The 15845-nt window shown below is 54.2% G+C and overlaps 7 protein-coding genes across 7 annotated transcripts; 4 read left to right on the top strand and 3 right to left on the bottom strand.

The window, feature by feature from the left end:
* Positions 1–70: 70 nt before the first annotated feature.
* AB675_12090 (Zinc finger protein ZPR1) lies at positions 71–1563 on the top strand (the record flags this gene model as incomplete). Its single annotated transcript, XM_018140993.1, has 2 exons — positions 71–157; positions 205–1563. The coding sequence occupies 2 exons, from the start codon at positions 71–73 to the stop codon at positions 1561–1563; spliced, it is 1446 nt and encodes a 481-aa protein (XP_017998415.1).
* A 395-nt stretch (positions 1564–1958) lies between these two features.
* Positions 1959–5089, bottom strand: AB675_12089 (uncharacterized protein; the record flags this gene model as incomplete). The annotated part of the gene is made up of 5 exons (XM_018140991.1): positions 1959–4270; positions 4317–4407; positions 4492–4770; positions 4822–4914; positions 4964–5089. 5 exons carry the CDS (start codon positions 5087–5089, stop codon positions 1959–1961), a joined length of 2901 nt encoding a protein of 966 aa, XP_017998310.1.
* Positions 5090–5501: 412 nt separating this feature from the next.
* On the top strand, positions 5502–5835 carry AB675_12088 (Small nuclear ribonucleoprotein E; the record flags this gene model as incomplete). The annotated part of the gene is made up of 2 exons (XM_018140990.1): positions 5502–5642; positions 5692–5835. 2 exons carry the CDS (start codon positions 5502–5504, stop codon positions 5833–5835), a joined length of 285 nt encoding a protein of 94 aa, XP_017998395.1.
* Positions 5836–5908: 73 nt separating this feature from the next.
* On the bottom strand, positions 5909–6725 carry AB675_12087 (putative 5-formyltetrahydrofolate cyclo-ligase; the record flags this gene model as incomplete). Its single annotated transcript, XM_018140989.1, has 3 exons — positions 5909–6006; positions 6062–6541; positions 6590–6725. 3 exons carry the CDS (start codon positions 6723–6725, stop codon positions 5909–5911), a joined length of 714 nt encoding a protein of 237 aa, XP_017998332.1.
* A 513-nt stretch (positions 6726–7238) lies between these two features.
* AB675_12086 (Protein ROT1) lies at positions 7239–8024 on the top strand (the record flags this gene model as incomplete). Its single annotated transcript, XM_018140988.1, has 1 exon — positions 7239–8024. One exon carries the CDS (start codon positions 7239–7241, stop codon positions 8022–8024), a length of 786 nt encoding a protein of 261 aa, XP_017998423.1.
* A 1045-nt stretch (positions 8025–9069) lies between these two features.
* On the bottom strand, positions 9070–9626 carry AB675_12085 (uncharacterized protein; the record flags this gene model as incomplete). Its single annotated transcript, XM_018140987.1, has 3 exons — positions 9070–9202; positions 9274–9432; positions 9553–9626. The coding sequence occupies 3 exons, from the start codon at positions 9624–9626 to the stop codon at positions 9070–9072; spliced, it is 366 nt and encodes a 121-aa protein (XP_017998421.1).
* Positions 9627–12206: 2580 nt separating this feature from the next.
* On the top strand, positions 12207–15697 carry AB675_12084 (Zinc finger protein; the record flags this gene model as incomplete). The annotated part of the gene is made up of 2 exons (XM_018140986.1): positions 12207–12426; positions 12474–15697. The coding sequence occupies 2 exons, from the start codon at positions 12207–12209 to the stop codon at positions 15695–15697; spliced, it is 3444 nt and encodes a 1147-aa protein (XP_017998286.1).
* Between the last annotated feature and the right edge of the window lie 148 nt (positions 15698–15845).

Here is a 15845-nt window from a genome sequence, read left to right as displayed (position 1 = left end):
GAGCGTCAGTACAAGTAGCAATACTGTTACGATCCGTCAAAGACCCATTTCATACAGTTGGCACACGAAAATGGCCACAGAAGACGTGGTCCACGCCGACCCGAACGATGTTGGTTTGTACGAGATTGAGTCACTCTGCATGAGTTGCGAAGAGAATGTGAGTAACCCATACGAACAAGACAGCAAGGATACTGACTACTCTAGGGCATGACTCGCATACTACCCATCAAGATCCCATTCTTCAAAGACATCCTCCTCGAATCCTTTAGCTGCGAGCACTGCGGCTTCTCCAATAACACAGTCAAGAGCGCGGGCGAAATACAAGCAAAAGGCTCAAGATACACCTTCAAGCTACAACAACCAGCAGACTTTCAACGGCAGATTGTGCGCAACGACACAGGCATCTTCCGAATAGAGAACATCGACCTCGAAATGCCGCCAGGCCCCGGACAATTCACCAACCTAGAGGGCCTCTTCACCAAAATCCAGACAGACCTCCAACACGACCAGCCCATACGGCTCGCAACACAAAAAGAACTCCACGACGCCCTCGAAGTAATAATAGACAAACTCAAAGCCATGCTCGCCGGTACAGCCTTTCCCATAACCGTCACTATCGACGATCCCTCAGGCAATTCTTTTATTGCCCCCTCTACCGACGACACGCACGGCCAATACGCGCGCCACGACTACATCCGCACGCACGCCCAAAATATCCAACTCGGGCTCGCCACCGACGACGACAACGGCGAAGCCGACCAGATCACCGACGCCATGGCCGGTGTCAACGTCGTCGACGCCGAAATCTACGAACTCCCCACCACCTGCCCCGCCTGCACGAAACCCTGTACCATTAACGCGAAACGCACCAACATCCCACACTTCAAAGAAGTCATCATCATGGCCACCGTCTGCGACGAATGCGGCTATCGCACTTCCGACGTCAAGACCGGCGGCGCAGTTCCGGAGAAGGGCAAGCGCATCACCCTGCAAGTCCGCACACTTGTCGACCTCTCCCGCGACATCCTCAAATCCGAGACTGCGGCGCTCAAATCCACCGCGCTGGGGCTGGAAGTGCAGCCTGGCACACTAGGCGGACGCTTCACCACCGTCGAGGGCCTCCTGGCGCAGGTCCGCGAGCAGCTGCACGGGCAGATCTTCGACACAGATGGCGACCTGGCTGGCGGCGATTCGATGGCCTCAGAGACGCGACAGCAGTGGGATGGCTTTTTCGACAAGTTAGATCGTGCTATGAAAGCGGAGGTTGAGTTCGATGTCACGTTGGAGGACCCTTTGGCGAATAGTTTTGTGCAGAAGAATGTTGACGGGGATGAGAAGGATCCACAGATACAGGTGGAGGAGTATGAGCGGACGGACGAGGAAAATGAGGAGTTGGGCCTAAACGATATGAACGTGGAGGGTTACGAGAGTGGGCATGAGAGGGAGCAGGTAGAGGAACGGGAAGCAGAGAGGGAGAGGGAAGCAGAGGCGGCATCGACGAATGGTCATGCCGAAGACGATGCGGCGGCGACAGCAACGACAACGGCTGATGGTCGAGCATAGTGAATCGAAGAAGTCAGGCTCGTGACATGGTCCAGAATTGGCTGCCAATCTGACCGAGCAGATTTGTCAACCGGCGTAGAATAAGACTTCTCGCCAAAACTCTGCTCGTGATCACATATATGCGCCGTACAATGCTGGCTTGACGTGCCGCTACCCAACGAATTGTCAGGTCATCCGGTCTTCTCAGTTGACCTGATGCGGGACACTGACAAAATTACTCTCAAAGTAGATAAATTTCTACCTGAACACGTTCCTTAATCTACATGCGCGTCTCGATCAAGCCATCGTCCGTGGCTGTCATCCCTCCAAAGCCCGTAAGATGCTGTTCGTCCTGCATGTAGGATTCTCCCGCGCCGGATGCGATCTACCACACTGACTCTGCTAGATCGAATTCACTAGCCTTGATACCGGAACCTCGTAGCCTCCAGCCTGCCCAGCCCTTCTCTGGGTGCCACATTCCGCCGTCTGTAGCTATTGGTGAAGTCCTGCAGCAGCATTCGCACCTTCCTTGCCTCGTTCTGCTGCAATTTCTGAGAGATGCCCTGCATGAGCTTGTTAGCCTCAGCAGGCTTCAGTGTCCCAGCCGGTAACAGCTGCAATGTATTTGCGACCCATTGAGCAGCACCTTGAGGGATCAGATTGAACAGCGCCAGAAGAATCGCAGAAGCATCGGGATAGACATCTTCCGGGAAGGAGAACATCATGCCGGTCATGATTCGCTGCACCATCTCTAGACCTGTCGTCGCTAGAATCCGCTTGACTGAGTTCTGGACTTCCGGCGGCGAGTGCGGCCGTCCATTCAGGGACGAAATAGGTGGTGTGTCGTAGCCGAAATCGAGCATGTCGCGTAAAAAGTGCAGAGCAGCGAGTATGGGCTCCATGGACTGTAACGCGAGTGCTGAGAGGGAGGCTTTGACCATCGGCTCAGCCAGATCGGAGGTCAGGGTCTTGATCGGGTAGTATCGTATCGCATCTGACGCAAGCCTGAAGAAGTCCTCGATCATATCTGGCAATTCGACGGTGTCCAGATCTGATAAGATCCGGAAGAAGACTGTGGCTTGTTGCGAAAAGAAGTCGAAGACGCTGTCGCTAGTCCTCTGGTCCACAAATTCGGCGCCTTGGGAGAATTCTCGTATCACGGCATCGGTAGCCCACAAGAAGCAGCCTTGCTTTGATGCCGCATAGCCCTCCGCAATGGCAGTCGCCAATTCAGGCAATAAAGGCGCCATACCTGTACGGTATGAGATCACCATATTTCTCCAGCACTTGCAAACTCGCTCGAGTATGGGTATCGATTTCGTGAAATGTTTCGAGATGTCCGCCAGCACAGGCAGCAGCTCTCGGCAGTACTTGACTGCTGGATTCTCCTGGTCAGGAGAAACGTAAGGTTGGACGTATTGGATGAATGTGGTGATCAGACCAAGATAGTCAGCCACTACCTTCTCGCCCTCGTCGTCCTTGGCTTGCTCCGCGTGCGAGACAATCCTGTTCATGACGGGATCGCAGAACAGCTTGAGGCTGCTGTATATTTTCGCAGTAGGCTGAACGGCGACCACGGCGGCAACACCTTCGGTGATCTCTTCCTGACTCGTGGCCTTGAGCTTGTCGAGGACACTGTCGTAGAATTGTTGGAGCTTCTCCACATGGTCACCTAGCAGCTTCGCGCAGTCGGTTCCAAGGAATCGCATGGCCAGTGCAGCGGCTTGCACAACTTCTGGAGACTTATTGTTGAAGCCAGAAATGACATAGTTCAGCTGTGCTTCCAACACTTCAGGGTTTTGCGCAGTCCATTCGGTGTAGCGAGCCAGAGCCATGATGGCCTGAAATTTCAGCTTTTCGTGGTCCGGGACTGTGGTTAGCAACGGGATAACTTGTGGAAGGACAGTGCTTTCCTCCGAAGAGACCATGCCGCCCATGGCTCGAAGCGCGAAGAGTGGTGCTTCTAGCTGTTGCCAATACGGCACCTTAGTCTCTGTGGCTTGCGCACCATACTTCTGACCCCAGCCTTGAATGAGAGCAAAAGTCTTTCGCAAGCACTCTGGAGCGCCGATTGCTTCGCAACAATCTTTCAGGACATCGCCCATGGTGTGTCTGAACTCCCTGAACTTGTCTTCCTGTTCTCTATCACCGTCAAAAAGGTCTGCCTCGTCACCATCTTCTGGTGTCGGGAACTCAAGGTGTTTGATCATAACATCGACCAACTCTGAATATAGGTCGGCCAGTGTAGCTCTTGCCTCCACGTACTTGTCGAGGGTGATGTATTGCTTCAGTTCAAACCAGAAGTTGAATGTGATTGCAATGGCTTCGCGATCCTGATCCACCTTACAGCAGGCGAGGATGGCCTCGACCAATGGCCGGAATTGCGCGGGCATTCGGGCGATGAGAACAACCCAAGCTTCGCCGGCTTCTGCGAACAGACGAGTAATACCTTTCATGAGGTCATTGTCGTCTGCAGCACTTGCAATCTTGGGTGTCATTGCCATGATTTTCGGGAACAGAGCAGTAATTATGGCCTTGGACTCGTCGACGTCCCTAGTGTCTTTGTAGATGGTGCAGAGACAGTCGACAGCCGCGTCGAATGACCTCGGATCATCGATGGCTGCAATCGTCTTGTCGAGTAACGGCGAGTTCACCACGTCCAAGACTTGTATTTCTCTGAGCCACGAAGCCAGACATTCGTAGAGTCGTGGATTTGTTGCAGCAGTGGCTAGTAAAGTCAGCTTGATGAACAGTCTGCCGAAGGGGTGGCTTACCGGATGATTGAGCATATGAGACTAGTAGGCTAAGTACTTGACTGGCATTGTCTTCCAACAGCTCTTTGGTCCTGTCGATGAGCTCCTCTTCCTATTAAGTGGTGGATTAGACTGGAACGAGTTGTGGCTGGGTCGCTGAGGGACTTCGCATGAGATGCTGAGTGGTCGGACATACTGAAAGGTTGACTTTTCGGCCTTCTGTGACCTCTTCTGGAAGAATGCGAAGGAAATCAAGCATGGCATCGCCGCCCTCGTTGCTAGCACCAACGGCCGAACCGACTGTACTCAAGACATCTTTCCAGGTTAGCATCTGCACGGCCATGCTGGCAATGCAGACACACAGCTGAGTCCTTATTGGTCGCGGTCCCGAGACATAGAGCTGCAACAACTGAATAACCTGATCTCGGAGCTGCGGTAGCGCCTCTTGTGACAATTGATGTAGGTCGTATGTGATCTAGCATTGTCAGACATGTTCTCAGGAATGTGCAGACGTATGCGATCTTACCTTTCCTTTCAGTGTAGTCGCGGCAAACAGTCGCGCTTCGACGGAAGTCGAGGAGTCTTGTAGGATGGAGCATGTCGATGTCCATGCTTGAGGCTGTTCGTCGGTCAGATCAGTACATCATATCTTCCGCCGCAGCACGCACAGATTTCTGAAAGGTCTCGAGATATTGATGCGCCACTTCCTTTTCTTTGCCCTGAACATTGCTCTGCATGGTGTTGAGGGCGGCGACGATGGAGGCGACGCCATCGGAGGCAGCTTTGGCCGCCATGTTGCCTCCGATGGTAGATCGAGTAGAGGGGAGGAGGGGTTGTATCAGCCTGTGGCGGCGGACAAAGCAGTGTCTGGAACCATTCGTTTACGGATTCCGTTGTTCCGAGGGCGTCCTCCCGAGCTTGAGTACTTCTTGAATGCGTCTGAATTGCGAGGGAGCCTTGGGATGTGTGTCGAATTCTATAAGGGTTGCGCTGAGGTCGCAATGTGCAAAATGATCTGAGAAGGCGGCGGGCAGGTGGGCTCCACTTGCACTTCCCCAAAGTTCAAGTTGAGATTCTTCAGGTTCTCAAGTTCATCAACACCGCACCATCGCACTTTCCTACATGCCTGCGATCCTTGTGAAGTGCGATCCACCAATATCGACGAGCATATAGATCACCCGATACCATTCGAATTACCGACAAGTCATGGACCGACGAGGCGGCGGTGCGGCGCGCAAAACACTTCTTGCGCCTATTCACTTCATATTCAGCCTTCTTCAAAAGCGCAACACAGTGTCAATATGGCTATATGAGAATCTTCTCACCCGCATAGAGGGCAAAATCAGGGTGAGAACGGCCTGACTGATCTTCTAACGGCACGCTGACTTTAGTGTAGGGTTTCGATGAGTTCATGAACCTAGTCGTGGACGATGCAGTGGAGGTCCAAATCGCGACAAAAGACGCGCCCGAGAAGAGGAGAAAGCTGGGACAGATATTGCTCAAGGGCGACAACGTGTCATTAATTCATGCGCTGGACTAGGGGTGGGTTTGTTGAACAAAAGCTGTCTACGACTACGGAACGTCACTGGGTATACCTGCGGGCTGCAAAAGAGCTACATTGGCGCTATTATCCGATCTACCAACCAGTCGTTGTCATCGACAGGAATACTGTCAGTCTCAGGGAGTAGCTGAGGCGCTAAGGCCAAGCCGACTGTCGCCAGAACTGTCAGCTAAGGAGCAAGCACAGGGGGACAAATGGCACCGACCAAGAAGTGGCATCTGTGAGCCACATCGAGTCGCGGCAGAGCTGTATCGCTCGAGGTAGCGGTCGTAGAAGCCTCTGCCGTGCCCCAGGCGCCGGCGTTCATGATCGAAAGCGACCGAAGGCACGAAGATGAGGTCTAATTGCAGAGAGGCACTGTCGGATTCAAGGCCATAGCCTCCGAGCGCGTTCTGGCGGAGTGGTACTGAGTCATCGCTCAAAGTTGGTATACCCCAAGCATCCGGCTTCAGAGAGTCAAGATCAGACTCGCTACGCAACCTGAGCATATCCATGACCTTGTCTCTGCCTTCCGGCACAGCTACTTCGTAGATGTACGGCACAAAGACCTCCTTGCCAGCCTTCAGTGCATCTCGAACAACGTCAGTCGTCGAGACCTCCTTTCCGGGCATGGACAGGAAGACTGAGATGGCACCTGCCGTCTGATACTCTTTCAGAGCAAGCACTTGCCGTGTGACAGATTGAGCTACCGCGAGATCAGCTTCGACGTCCTACCTGAGCTCGACCCACGAACATTGCTCTTGAATTTCTCCCGTTGATAGCTTCGCCACTTTCGCTCTTATAGCCTTGCGAAGCTGAGTCTTCTCCTGTCGAAGCGTGCCCGTCGCCATCTGTCGAGCCCGTACGATGATCCCGCCGCTGCGACGCATGTAAGCTCGCACTGGCTGGCGGACGAGAGATGCTAGCATTTCATTTCATGATCGATGTCACGAAGTCGCAGTTACGAATACCGGCTTCATTCAAGGGCGTCAACGTTGTAAAGTTGCGACAATGCGGACTGGAAGACCTGTGACCTATACCTAGGTACCGAGTCCGGTCCTTATAGGGTCGAAGGTGACCTCGGGAGGTGCCAGTGAGGTGGGATGATATGCGGCACGAATTGCTTCAGGGGTCCCCTGGTGGGTCAACAGCGGATCTGAGCCCCGGAGCCCGACCACTCAACAGCACGATGTACCTGAATGTACAACTCTCCCCTTAGCAACACCGCATTCATTCCACCGCCATACAATCCAACCGCGATCACTCTCTTTCACACCTAACGGTCGCATCTCTAGGCATTTCTCAGCAGGCTGAGCCTCTCTGCGACTCATCGCTCTGCTGCGCAGAGCGTTGGCAACGACGACACGTTCTCCTTCCACATTCCCAACACATAACTACCCACCATGTTACCATCAATACACAACCTAGCGCTCCTGTCGCTGAGCCTCTACTCCTCTGTCTACGCGCAATACCCAGACGAACTAGTAGGTACATGGGTCTCAAAATCCCGCTCAGTCGTAACGGGCCCGGATTTCTACGACCCCGTCGCCGACAAACTCATCGAGCCCAAACACGCGGGCATCGCCTACTCCTTCACCTCAGACGGCTTCTTCGAGCAATCCTTCTACCGCTCCATCTCGAATCCGACAACCCCAAACTGCCCCTCCGCCATGATGCAATGGCAACACGGCTACTACTCCCTCCCGGGCAATGGCAGCATAGTTCTCGAACCCATCCCCTCCGACGGCCGCCAACTGCTCTCCACCCCTTGCACCTACGACAAAGCTGTCTACACACGCTTCGACCAGCCCATCCTCCTCAAATCCTACGAGCGCGTCACCGACGCCTTCCACAACGTTCCCCGTCTGAACCTGTTCTTGTTCGACGGTTCACCAGAGCAGCCGCTGTATTTGGCATACAACCCGCCGCAGATGCTGCCGACGCAGACACTGAACCCGACGGCGGCGGCGAGTCAGCCGACGAGTCGGGTTAAGAGAGATGAGGATCGGGAATTTCATGAGCGGTGGACGAAGAAGATCGTCAAGGGGGAGAATTTTGACCATGGGGACAGTGATGGTTTGTTGTTGAAGCCCCGGCCGATGCGTTGGGATCCAGATCGCTGGTGGTGGGCGGGCTTTGGGTTTCTCGCGATTGGGACTGTAATGTATATGTTACCGACGAAGTTGTAAATCTTGGAAGAAGCGTTTGGAATGTTGGAAAATGGATTTGGGGTGTTGACATGGCAAACATGGCGGGCGTTGTGGGCGTCTGGGTTCATTTCAGGGCACGCAGAGGGTGTCAGAACAGAGAGCACTGGCGAAGCAGTGTAGCACAGTCAGGCGATATAGATGGAATAGCCAATTGACGCTTCCAGAACATCATCTCTCACTTCAGTACTTTCAGCACAGTCTCCTAGGAGACACCAGCCCTGGAGTCGATGTCCCGGGCACTGTTCAGGATTCGATGCAACCGCAGCCACCCAGCAGAGAAAGAACACCCAGAATAAGGAATTCTCGCCTCCAACTTCAAAAAGCCGCACTCGAGAGAGGAGGGCGGAGCACGAGCCGTCTCGTATTCTGATGGCTCGAAATCAGGACAAGGTCATGGGCCGGGGTATCAAGCACTGGATACAGTGGGTGTGTGGTTACACAGCAGGAGCTGAGGAGCGCCATCTGGCATTTGATGCCCCCACGTCCCGAGGCACGGCAAGAGCTTGTGTAGAAGATGGCATATGACATATGATTGATGTGCCCTGACGGCATCCTGACGGCATAACAATGACATGGGCACACAACCTATGCAGCCGTGCAATCAGCAGTATTCGAGATTGCCGAGCTGAGATATCAAGTCCCGAGGTCGTGAGGAATTTCTATAAGTCGCCCGTGGACAGCGCCCTCCCTGGCTGGAAAGTCCACGACGAAGTTTTCCTAAGAGCTAAAGCCCGAGTGAGGACCATCTAAAGTCACCTACTCAACCAGCGGACTAAAATCAGACCTCCAGTGCCCTCCCTGACCCGAGAAAAGATGGAGAGCCTTACGTGGTAAGAGCGCCAAATACTTGTGCAGTCGCATGTTCGTAGCCAGACTGCTTGCTGTATATTGTCTAGTAATTCAACCTGACGCCTGGCTTCGCCAGCTCTTCCGCATTTGGCGTCTTGATGAGCCTCCCATTCACCTTCCTGCAAGCCCCAGAAATGAAAAGTTAGCTGGAGGGTTCTCGTTGGACGCGTGCTGACTATTTGGTTTTGGTCCCCGGGTTGCCAACTGAGCGCCCGTCGACTTTCCTTAACTTGAGCTTGTCAATATCGATGCCCTTGAGCGTGCGGACGTTGATGGCGCGGTTGTCCTGGAAGAAGTTGGGATCGTTGCTATTGGAGACGGATCAGTCATACGGTTGGTTGGGGTAGGTCTTGAATCAATGAACGTTGCCTCTGCTCACCTCTTGGCCCCAATAGCCGTCCCACAATTCCCGCAGAAAGAATGTTTGACCCGCTCCATGCCGAACTTGTATTCGGTCATCTCCTGGAAGCCAGAGAGCCAAGTAATGTTGGTCTCAAGGGGATAGATCATCAGATAGCCGTTGATGTGGCAGATAGAGCTTGATTCAAGTTAGCGTTGAACCCGGCGTCCGTCAGGAGGGAACAATCGATGACGCACAGTTGCAAGCTGTGACTGGGCCGTCCTCTATTGGTGGAGAGACTTTGATGGTGTACTTCACATGGCCACAGTGGCAGCCACCTTCATATTCGTGGGAGCGTGGTTGGGTAGCGATGTCGGCGTGTCTGCAGACATGTCGAACGCGCGCTCTGTGTTGTCGAAGTCGAAGACCGCTTGATCTCGATGCCGTTTGACCTTCAGGGCTGCTTTATAGACCTAGAGTCCGCCTGGAGCAGCCGATCTCAACAATTTCGAGATTCGCCGTTATGATTGAGTATCAGTCGGCACGGACGAGACAAATACGCCCGTTCAAGATCCTTCTTGGCCCCTGAAAGCTATGCTAACAATCAAGAGGTACGACGTACGTCTCGTAGCCTCGTGTGACTGAGTGTGACTTGAGCTTGATGCGTGTTCGCCAAGGCAACGAGGCAGTCAGGCAGTCGTATATCGTGATCGATCTGGTGTTTCTGTTGGGGTCAGTATGCTGCATTCCATGCCAGCTACCGAATACGTGTACACTTTGTGGGGAAATTTGAGGGACGTCGGAGCAGACTCTGGAGTACGCCGGTGGTCAAGGGTGAAGAACAGGCGATTGGTCTAGACTTTGACCTGTGGGGCGCAGGTAGGCGCCCAGAGTCGTCTGCATTTCGCACTGGCAGTCACGACCACGCTGTTCTTTCATAATTGAAGTTGCATCATCGTTGAGCAGGCAGCCTGTCCGTCACCACGATCTGTACCTGCTGACCAGGTGAATGTAAGCCAACTGCATCCCGGGGCGGGCTGCACGTAAATATGCTGAATGCTGACCGCCGAGAGCCGTCGGTTGACGAGGCGTTCGTGACACGAGAATTCCCCCAAACCATAAATTGTTCATGACGGAATCGACACGATCTGACAGCTATATTGAGTCATGGATAGGGCAACTTAACACGAGATCAGTAACTCATGTTGACCAGATGCAGCGCATGAGTGCTAAACAGCAGGAGGATTCTTGTGATTGCGTGAGGCTAGATCAGCACGCATTGCAAACCTGTTCCCCTCTTTGCTGGGGTACATTAGCGAGGCGCGGCTGCGCGTGGCCATGGAACTTCTATGCACATTGCTACAAATTGTCGAGGACTTTATGGACCAAGCAGACCTTTGCGGGTTCAGCTTGGGGCCGATCCCGATGGCGGCAGTGGCCGAAGGGCAAATCATGGCGCGTTCGTGGTAGGGAATGAAAAATTTGAAGTGAAGCAGATGATCCTGATCTTCGTGAGCCGGGGGAATATGAGCTAGGCACGACTTTCCGAGGCCACCCGCCACGATCACGCACGACTTTGCAAAGCTCGCTGCTCGATGCGGTAAGTAGAGACGACCGGCTTGTGTCTGTCCAAGTTGTTCTGAGGGGTGAGGCCTGATGTGTAGATGCTATTTCACCATGATTAATGTACTTTGCAGACCTCACAATCGAGACGGGAGATTGCTGTAAAGGTCCCTGCCGAAGGCTGAAATATATCCATGTACAGCCGGCAGCCACACTTGCGCCGTGCCAACTGCAGGACGAGAAACAGGTCTACTCCGTAGAAAACATAGCGTTAGGCGGCACGCCGTGCTAAGGAAGGCTTAAGCACCGATGGAGGTTGGAACGACGTGCTCTTAGGGTTCATTGCCGCATAAAGTGTGGAGTCGGCTGTGGCCGAAGCCCGTGTTGAAGCCTGCACAGTGGCTCGAGTGGCAGGCGCGAAATTCTGATGATAGGAGAGTGCCCCAGTCATCGCATCTCGCATCCTGCCAGTCTCTTTGCAGTGACCTTCACGCCTTGTTCGACACCACACCCCATCCCCGCTACAGCTCGCGATTCGCTCTGATCAGACCATCCCACGCATCTCCTCGCCTGCACCATGCGAGTCTGACGAGCACCCTGACCCTTCTCCATTCTCCGCTTAGAGGCGCATACCTTGCGACTGACACTACTGGACTTCCTCTACCACTCACAAGTCCAGTCGACCTCGTCCGCAGTCACTTGCTCGTACCTTGTATCGACTCCTGTCGTGTGCTAAAATATCCGGGAAACTTGCGACCCCGATCTCGAGTCCTCGTCAATCGACTTCGACTGCACATCACTGCCTGGTTCATTGAAATCCCTCTCCATGACTCAAGCACGAGGCTCAGGGCGATGATCCGCAGAAGCAATTCCCACGTCCCCTTCGAGAAGCGCCACTCCAGCCAGGCTCGCCAGGTCACCTGGACGTTCGAGCTTTTCCTGGTGTACCTGCATAAGCAAGAATAGCGACAAGTCCATTCCGCGATCCTGGACTGAGCCCTGGGTACCTTCGTGCAGACCGTCGAGACGTTTCATCAGACGAACCCACTTTGAGCCATCGAGAGGGCTGCTACCTCTTAGAAAAACTCTGCGTGCATAACGAGCTGAGCTAGCAGCCTTTTGGTGGAGGGCCGGTCCTTGCAAATCGCGAATTCCTGGTTGCGAATTGGGCGCACGCAGCGCCGTCCTGCACTTCCCCGGATCCAATACCCAGCTGTCAACTACCAGCTCTGTGGGTACACCACTCATTTGAAGTTCTCCGAGGGTTAGACAGATCGAGGAGTTGGCGGCTGTCGAAGGATCTGCCAAACACTATCACTACGAACTACTGCCTGACGTACCCCACCTGGGCACTCATCATCCCCTTTCTCCTCCCGTGATCAGCTGTTGTAGTTTATATACCGCATGCCATGGCTGAAATGGAGGAGTCTCCGAAAGAGGCCGCCTCGAGCAAGGCCCGGAAGAGCCCCGAAGACACGAAGATGATGCTGGACACGCCCACGTCTGAGCCTCCAAAGAAGCGACGAAGAGTGGTGAAGCCTAATGCGGAGAAGAAATTCGAATGCAAACATGAGGGATGTGGCAAAAGCTACTCGCGAGCCGAGCATTTGTATCGGCATCAGCTCAACCGTAAGTCGTGCAGTGTGTTGCATTGTCACTGGTACTGATCGAAACAGATACCCCGAAGAACATATACCGATGTGACTACCCTGATTGCAACCGCTACTTCGTTCGACAGGATCTGTGTATCAGGCACCGAGAAAGGCACACCACCCACGGTTCCCAGCTGCACAAGCGTGATACATTCGCTCAGTCTACGAACCAACAAAGTCAAGCTCAGAGCGCGCAGCAACAGTCACCGTCACAACCCTACAAACAGCCTGAGTTGTTCGCAAAACCATCCCATGAGCCTGGTCCTCCTTCGAGAAACAACTCCTACCACCAAGAGACGTCATATCCTCCCCCACAAGGGCAGCACCCTCCAGGTGCCAACCCTTCGGCTTCGCCTTCCACAGCAACGACAGACCCTCGATTACTCCCACACACACCGGCACTCTCTCATTCGCGAGAGAGTGGGCACGTCAGGACAGGCAGCATGGGCAGCAATCCTTTGAGTCCAGATCAAAAACATGACATGAACAATTGGGGCGCTGCCCCTCGGAGGCCAAGTTACGGCTCAGGTCACGGTTCCAATGGGCACTTGCCTTTCACTGCGAACGATGCCAGGTACACAGGAGGGACGATGATACCACCTTCACCTAGCCGAGGCTACTCTGGGATGTCTTCCTCGAGCATGAACCAGGGCTGGCAACAGCCCGTGCGGCAGAATTCAGAGCACCAGCTCGAGAACCGCACTCTACCCAATGGCATGATGCATGTCAGCGGAGGTTATGCTATCCAAGACTTTCAGAGGAATGATCTTGCCCGAGTGCAAGAGGCTGCATTCGCCGCGGCTGTCACACAGGGCCTGCAAAACACCCGCAGTGATCAATACCCATACGGCACCCTGAACCCAATGACCACAATGGACCTTGGCGGGCCAGCATATAATTACCCCACCTTCGGCGGCGAAGAGTACGGACAGGCCGCCTATGGTCTCGCTGATGAGTTCACAGCTTGGTTGTTCAACGATGCCAATACTGGGGCGCAGGACTTCTCACCGTCCACCTTCATGCCAAATTACCTCGATCCTTCACTAGGGCCTGCACAGGGTCCGACATTCCAGCAAAGCCCCACGTCAAGCGACAACGTGAAATCGACAGTAAGCCATCCGATGAGTGTGACCAGTATTCTCGACAACACCGACCGAAGCCAGTATATCATGTCAGAAGAGAAGAGACAGGAATTGTTGGCTTTGATGAAGAATCAATTCATCGAACGACCACACGATGCAGTCAAGAAACGTAAGGAGTCTGTCTTTGAAGGCGATGTGGACAGCGAAGGCCACATTCTGAGCTTAAGGATGATGCATACCTACATCGGCTCATACTGGTACCACCAACACGCTCAGCTTCCCATATTGCACAAGCCAACTTTCTCTGCCGACAAGACGCCGAATTTGCTATTACTAGCAGTCATTGCTATTGGCGCTGCGACTCTCGACAAGGCATATGGCACTTCGTTGACGGATTCTGCTGCTGAGTTCGCCAACTTCATTCTCTGGCACCTCAGGTGGGAGATTGTCCGTGACGCAGATTTCCGGCCACCTGCGAAGCTTTGGGTGTTCCAAGCACTGCTACTGGTCGAAGTTTATGAAAAGATGTATTCGACAAGAGCACTTCACGAACGAGCTCACATCCATCACGATTCAACTTTGACGCTAATGAGACGTGGCAGCTCCTTGCTGGGTCGCTCTGCATCAGACACACCGCCAAGTGGCCGCGACGAGAAGGGCGGCATGGTGAACGGCTCCGGCAGCAATTCCGAAGAGTCGTGGCACAGGTGGATCCAGACTGAAGCGACTAGAAGGGCTGCATTTGGAGCATTTGTACTTGACTCGATCCATGCGACCATGTTCGGCCACGCTGCTAAAATGGTCGCCCACGAAATGCGCCTGCCACTTCCCTGCGACGAGGGACTGTGGACGGCAGCTTCGCCAAGTGAGGCCGCACGTGTCCAGACTGCCCTCCACAGCAACGGCGTCAAGCCGACGATGTTCTTGGAGGCCTTAAAGAAGACACTAAACGGTCAAAGAGTGCGCACGAACTCATTCGGCCGCACCATCATCATGGCCGGTCTGCTTTCTGTCTCTTGGCACATGACCCAGCGCGACCTTCAAATATCCTCTCTCGGCGCACGCACTGCGAACTCCTTCGGTGGCCTCGACAAATGGAAGTCAGTCCTCCTGCGAGCCTTCGACAACTGGAAGCGTGACTTCGACGAAGCCCTCGCCGAGTCAGCCCCTGCACCTTCCTCGTCACCCACCATTCGTCACACCGTCCCTCACAACACCTCCGCCCACAGCTTCCTCCGCCCGATCGACGATGAGAACATCTTCGAATCACGCACTGTCCTCCACCACCTCGCACACATCGCTGCCCATGTCGACGTCGTCGACTGCCAAGTCTTTGCCGGCGCCAACCGCCTCCTCGGCCGCTCCGTCACGCCCAAAGACTACGACATTATCCGGCAAAAGATCGAACGCTGGGCCTCCAAAGCTTCAGCGCGCGACGCAGCGTTCTATGCGCTCAAGTTCATCGCCCAAGTCATCGTCCCACCCTCGGAAGTGACGCAAGACGGCGTCCTGGACAGCCGGCACTACGGCCATGCCAGCCCGATCCTGCCGCAGGCTTTCGAACAGAACCAGTATATTGCGCGCGACGACTTCTTGCTGAATCGGCCGTGGGTGTTGTATATCTCGGCGCTGGTGGTGTGGTGCTATGGATTTGCGCTGGACGGGCCGATTGTGCCGACGCCGCAAGCGGAGGATTATGATACTTATGAGAAACGCGAGAGGGATATGATGGGCTACTTAGGCCGGGTAGCCGGGGTGCGCGCGCCGGATGACCTAGAAGGCGTGGAGGGGAAGAACCGCTGTTTGGGACTGCTGATGATTCTGAAGGATAGTTTTGGGTCGACGCGGTGGGAGCTGACCCACGAAGCCGCAGGCCTTCTGGGCAACGCTTGCCTCAAACTGCGCGGGATCGAGGACGGGGAAGGCGAAGCACTGGTTGGTGAGATTGGTGGAAAAGAAGGTTGGGAGCCGCTGAGAGAGGACACGGCAGCGGGAGGTGGGAAGACGGGAAGTGCGAATGCGGGCGTACATTCTGGGACGGCGGGTGGGATCAAGAGGGAGAGAGGGGATGGTGGGACGGGAAGGAAGGAAGGGTTGGGATGGGATGTGTTGTTGGAGGCGAGAAAGGGGGATGTCACTGTTGCGAATGCTGCGGTGGTGCGGTGACATGGTTCAAGAGGAGGAGATTTTCGACTTTTTCGAGTCGATGAGTGAGCACGGTATTGGGAAGCAGAAAACTTGCATAAGGCCTAGCAAAGGTCCTGCACATATTACTGTATCTAGGTGACGAAGTTTTGATGTATATGAAGGGCTA

This window comes from Cyphellophora attinorum (genome assembly GCF_001299255.1).
Source record: "Cyphellophora attinorum strain CBS 131958 chromosome Unknown Contig19, whole genome shotgun sequence".
NCBI lineage: Eukaryota > Fungi > Ascomycota > Eurotiomycetes > Chaetothyriales > Cyphellophoraceae > Cyphellophora > Cyphellophora attinorum.
The sequence above is the reverse complement of the archived record's forward strand: the minus strand, read 5'-3'. Positions and strand labels throughout refer to the sequence as shown.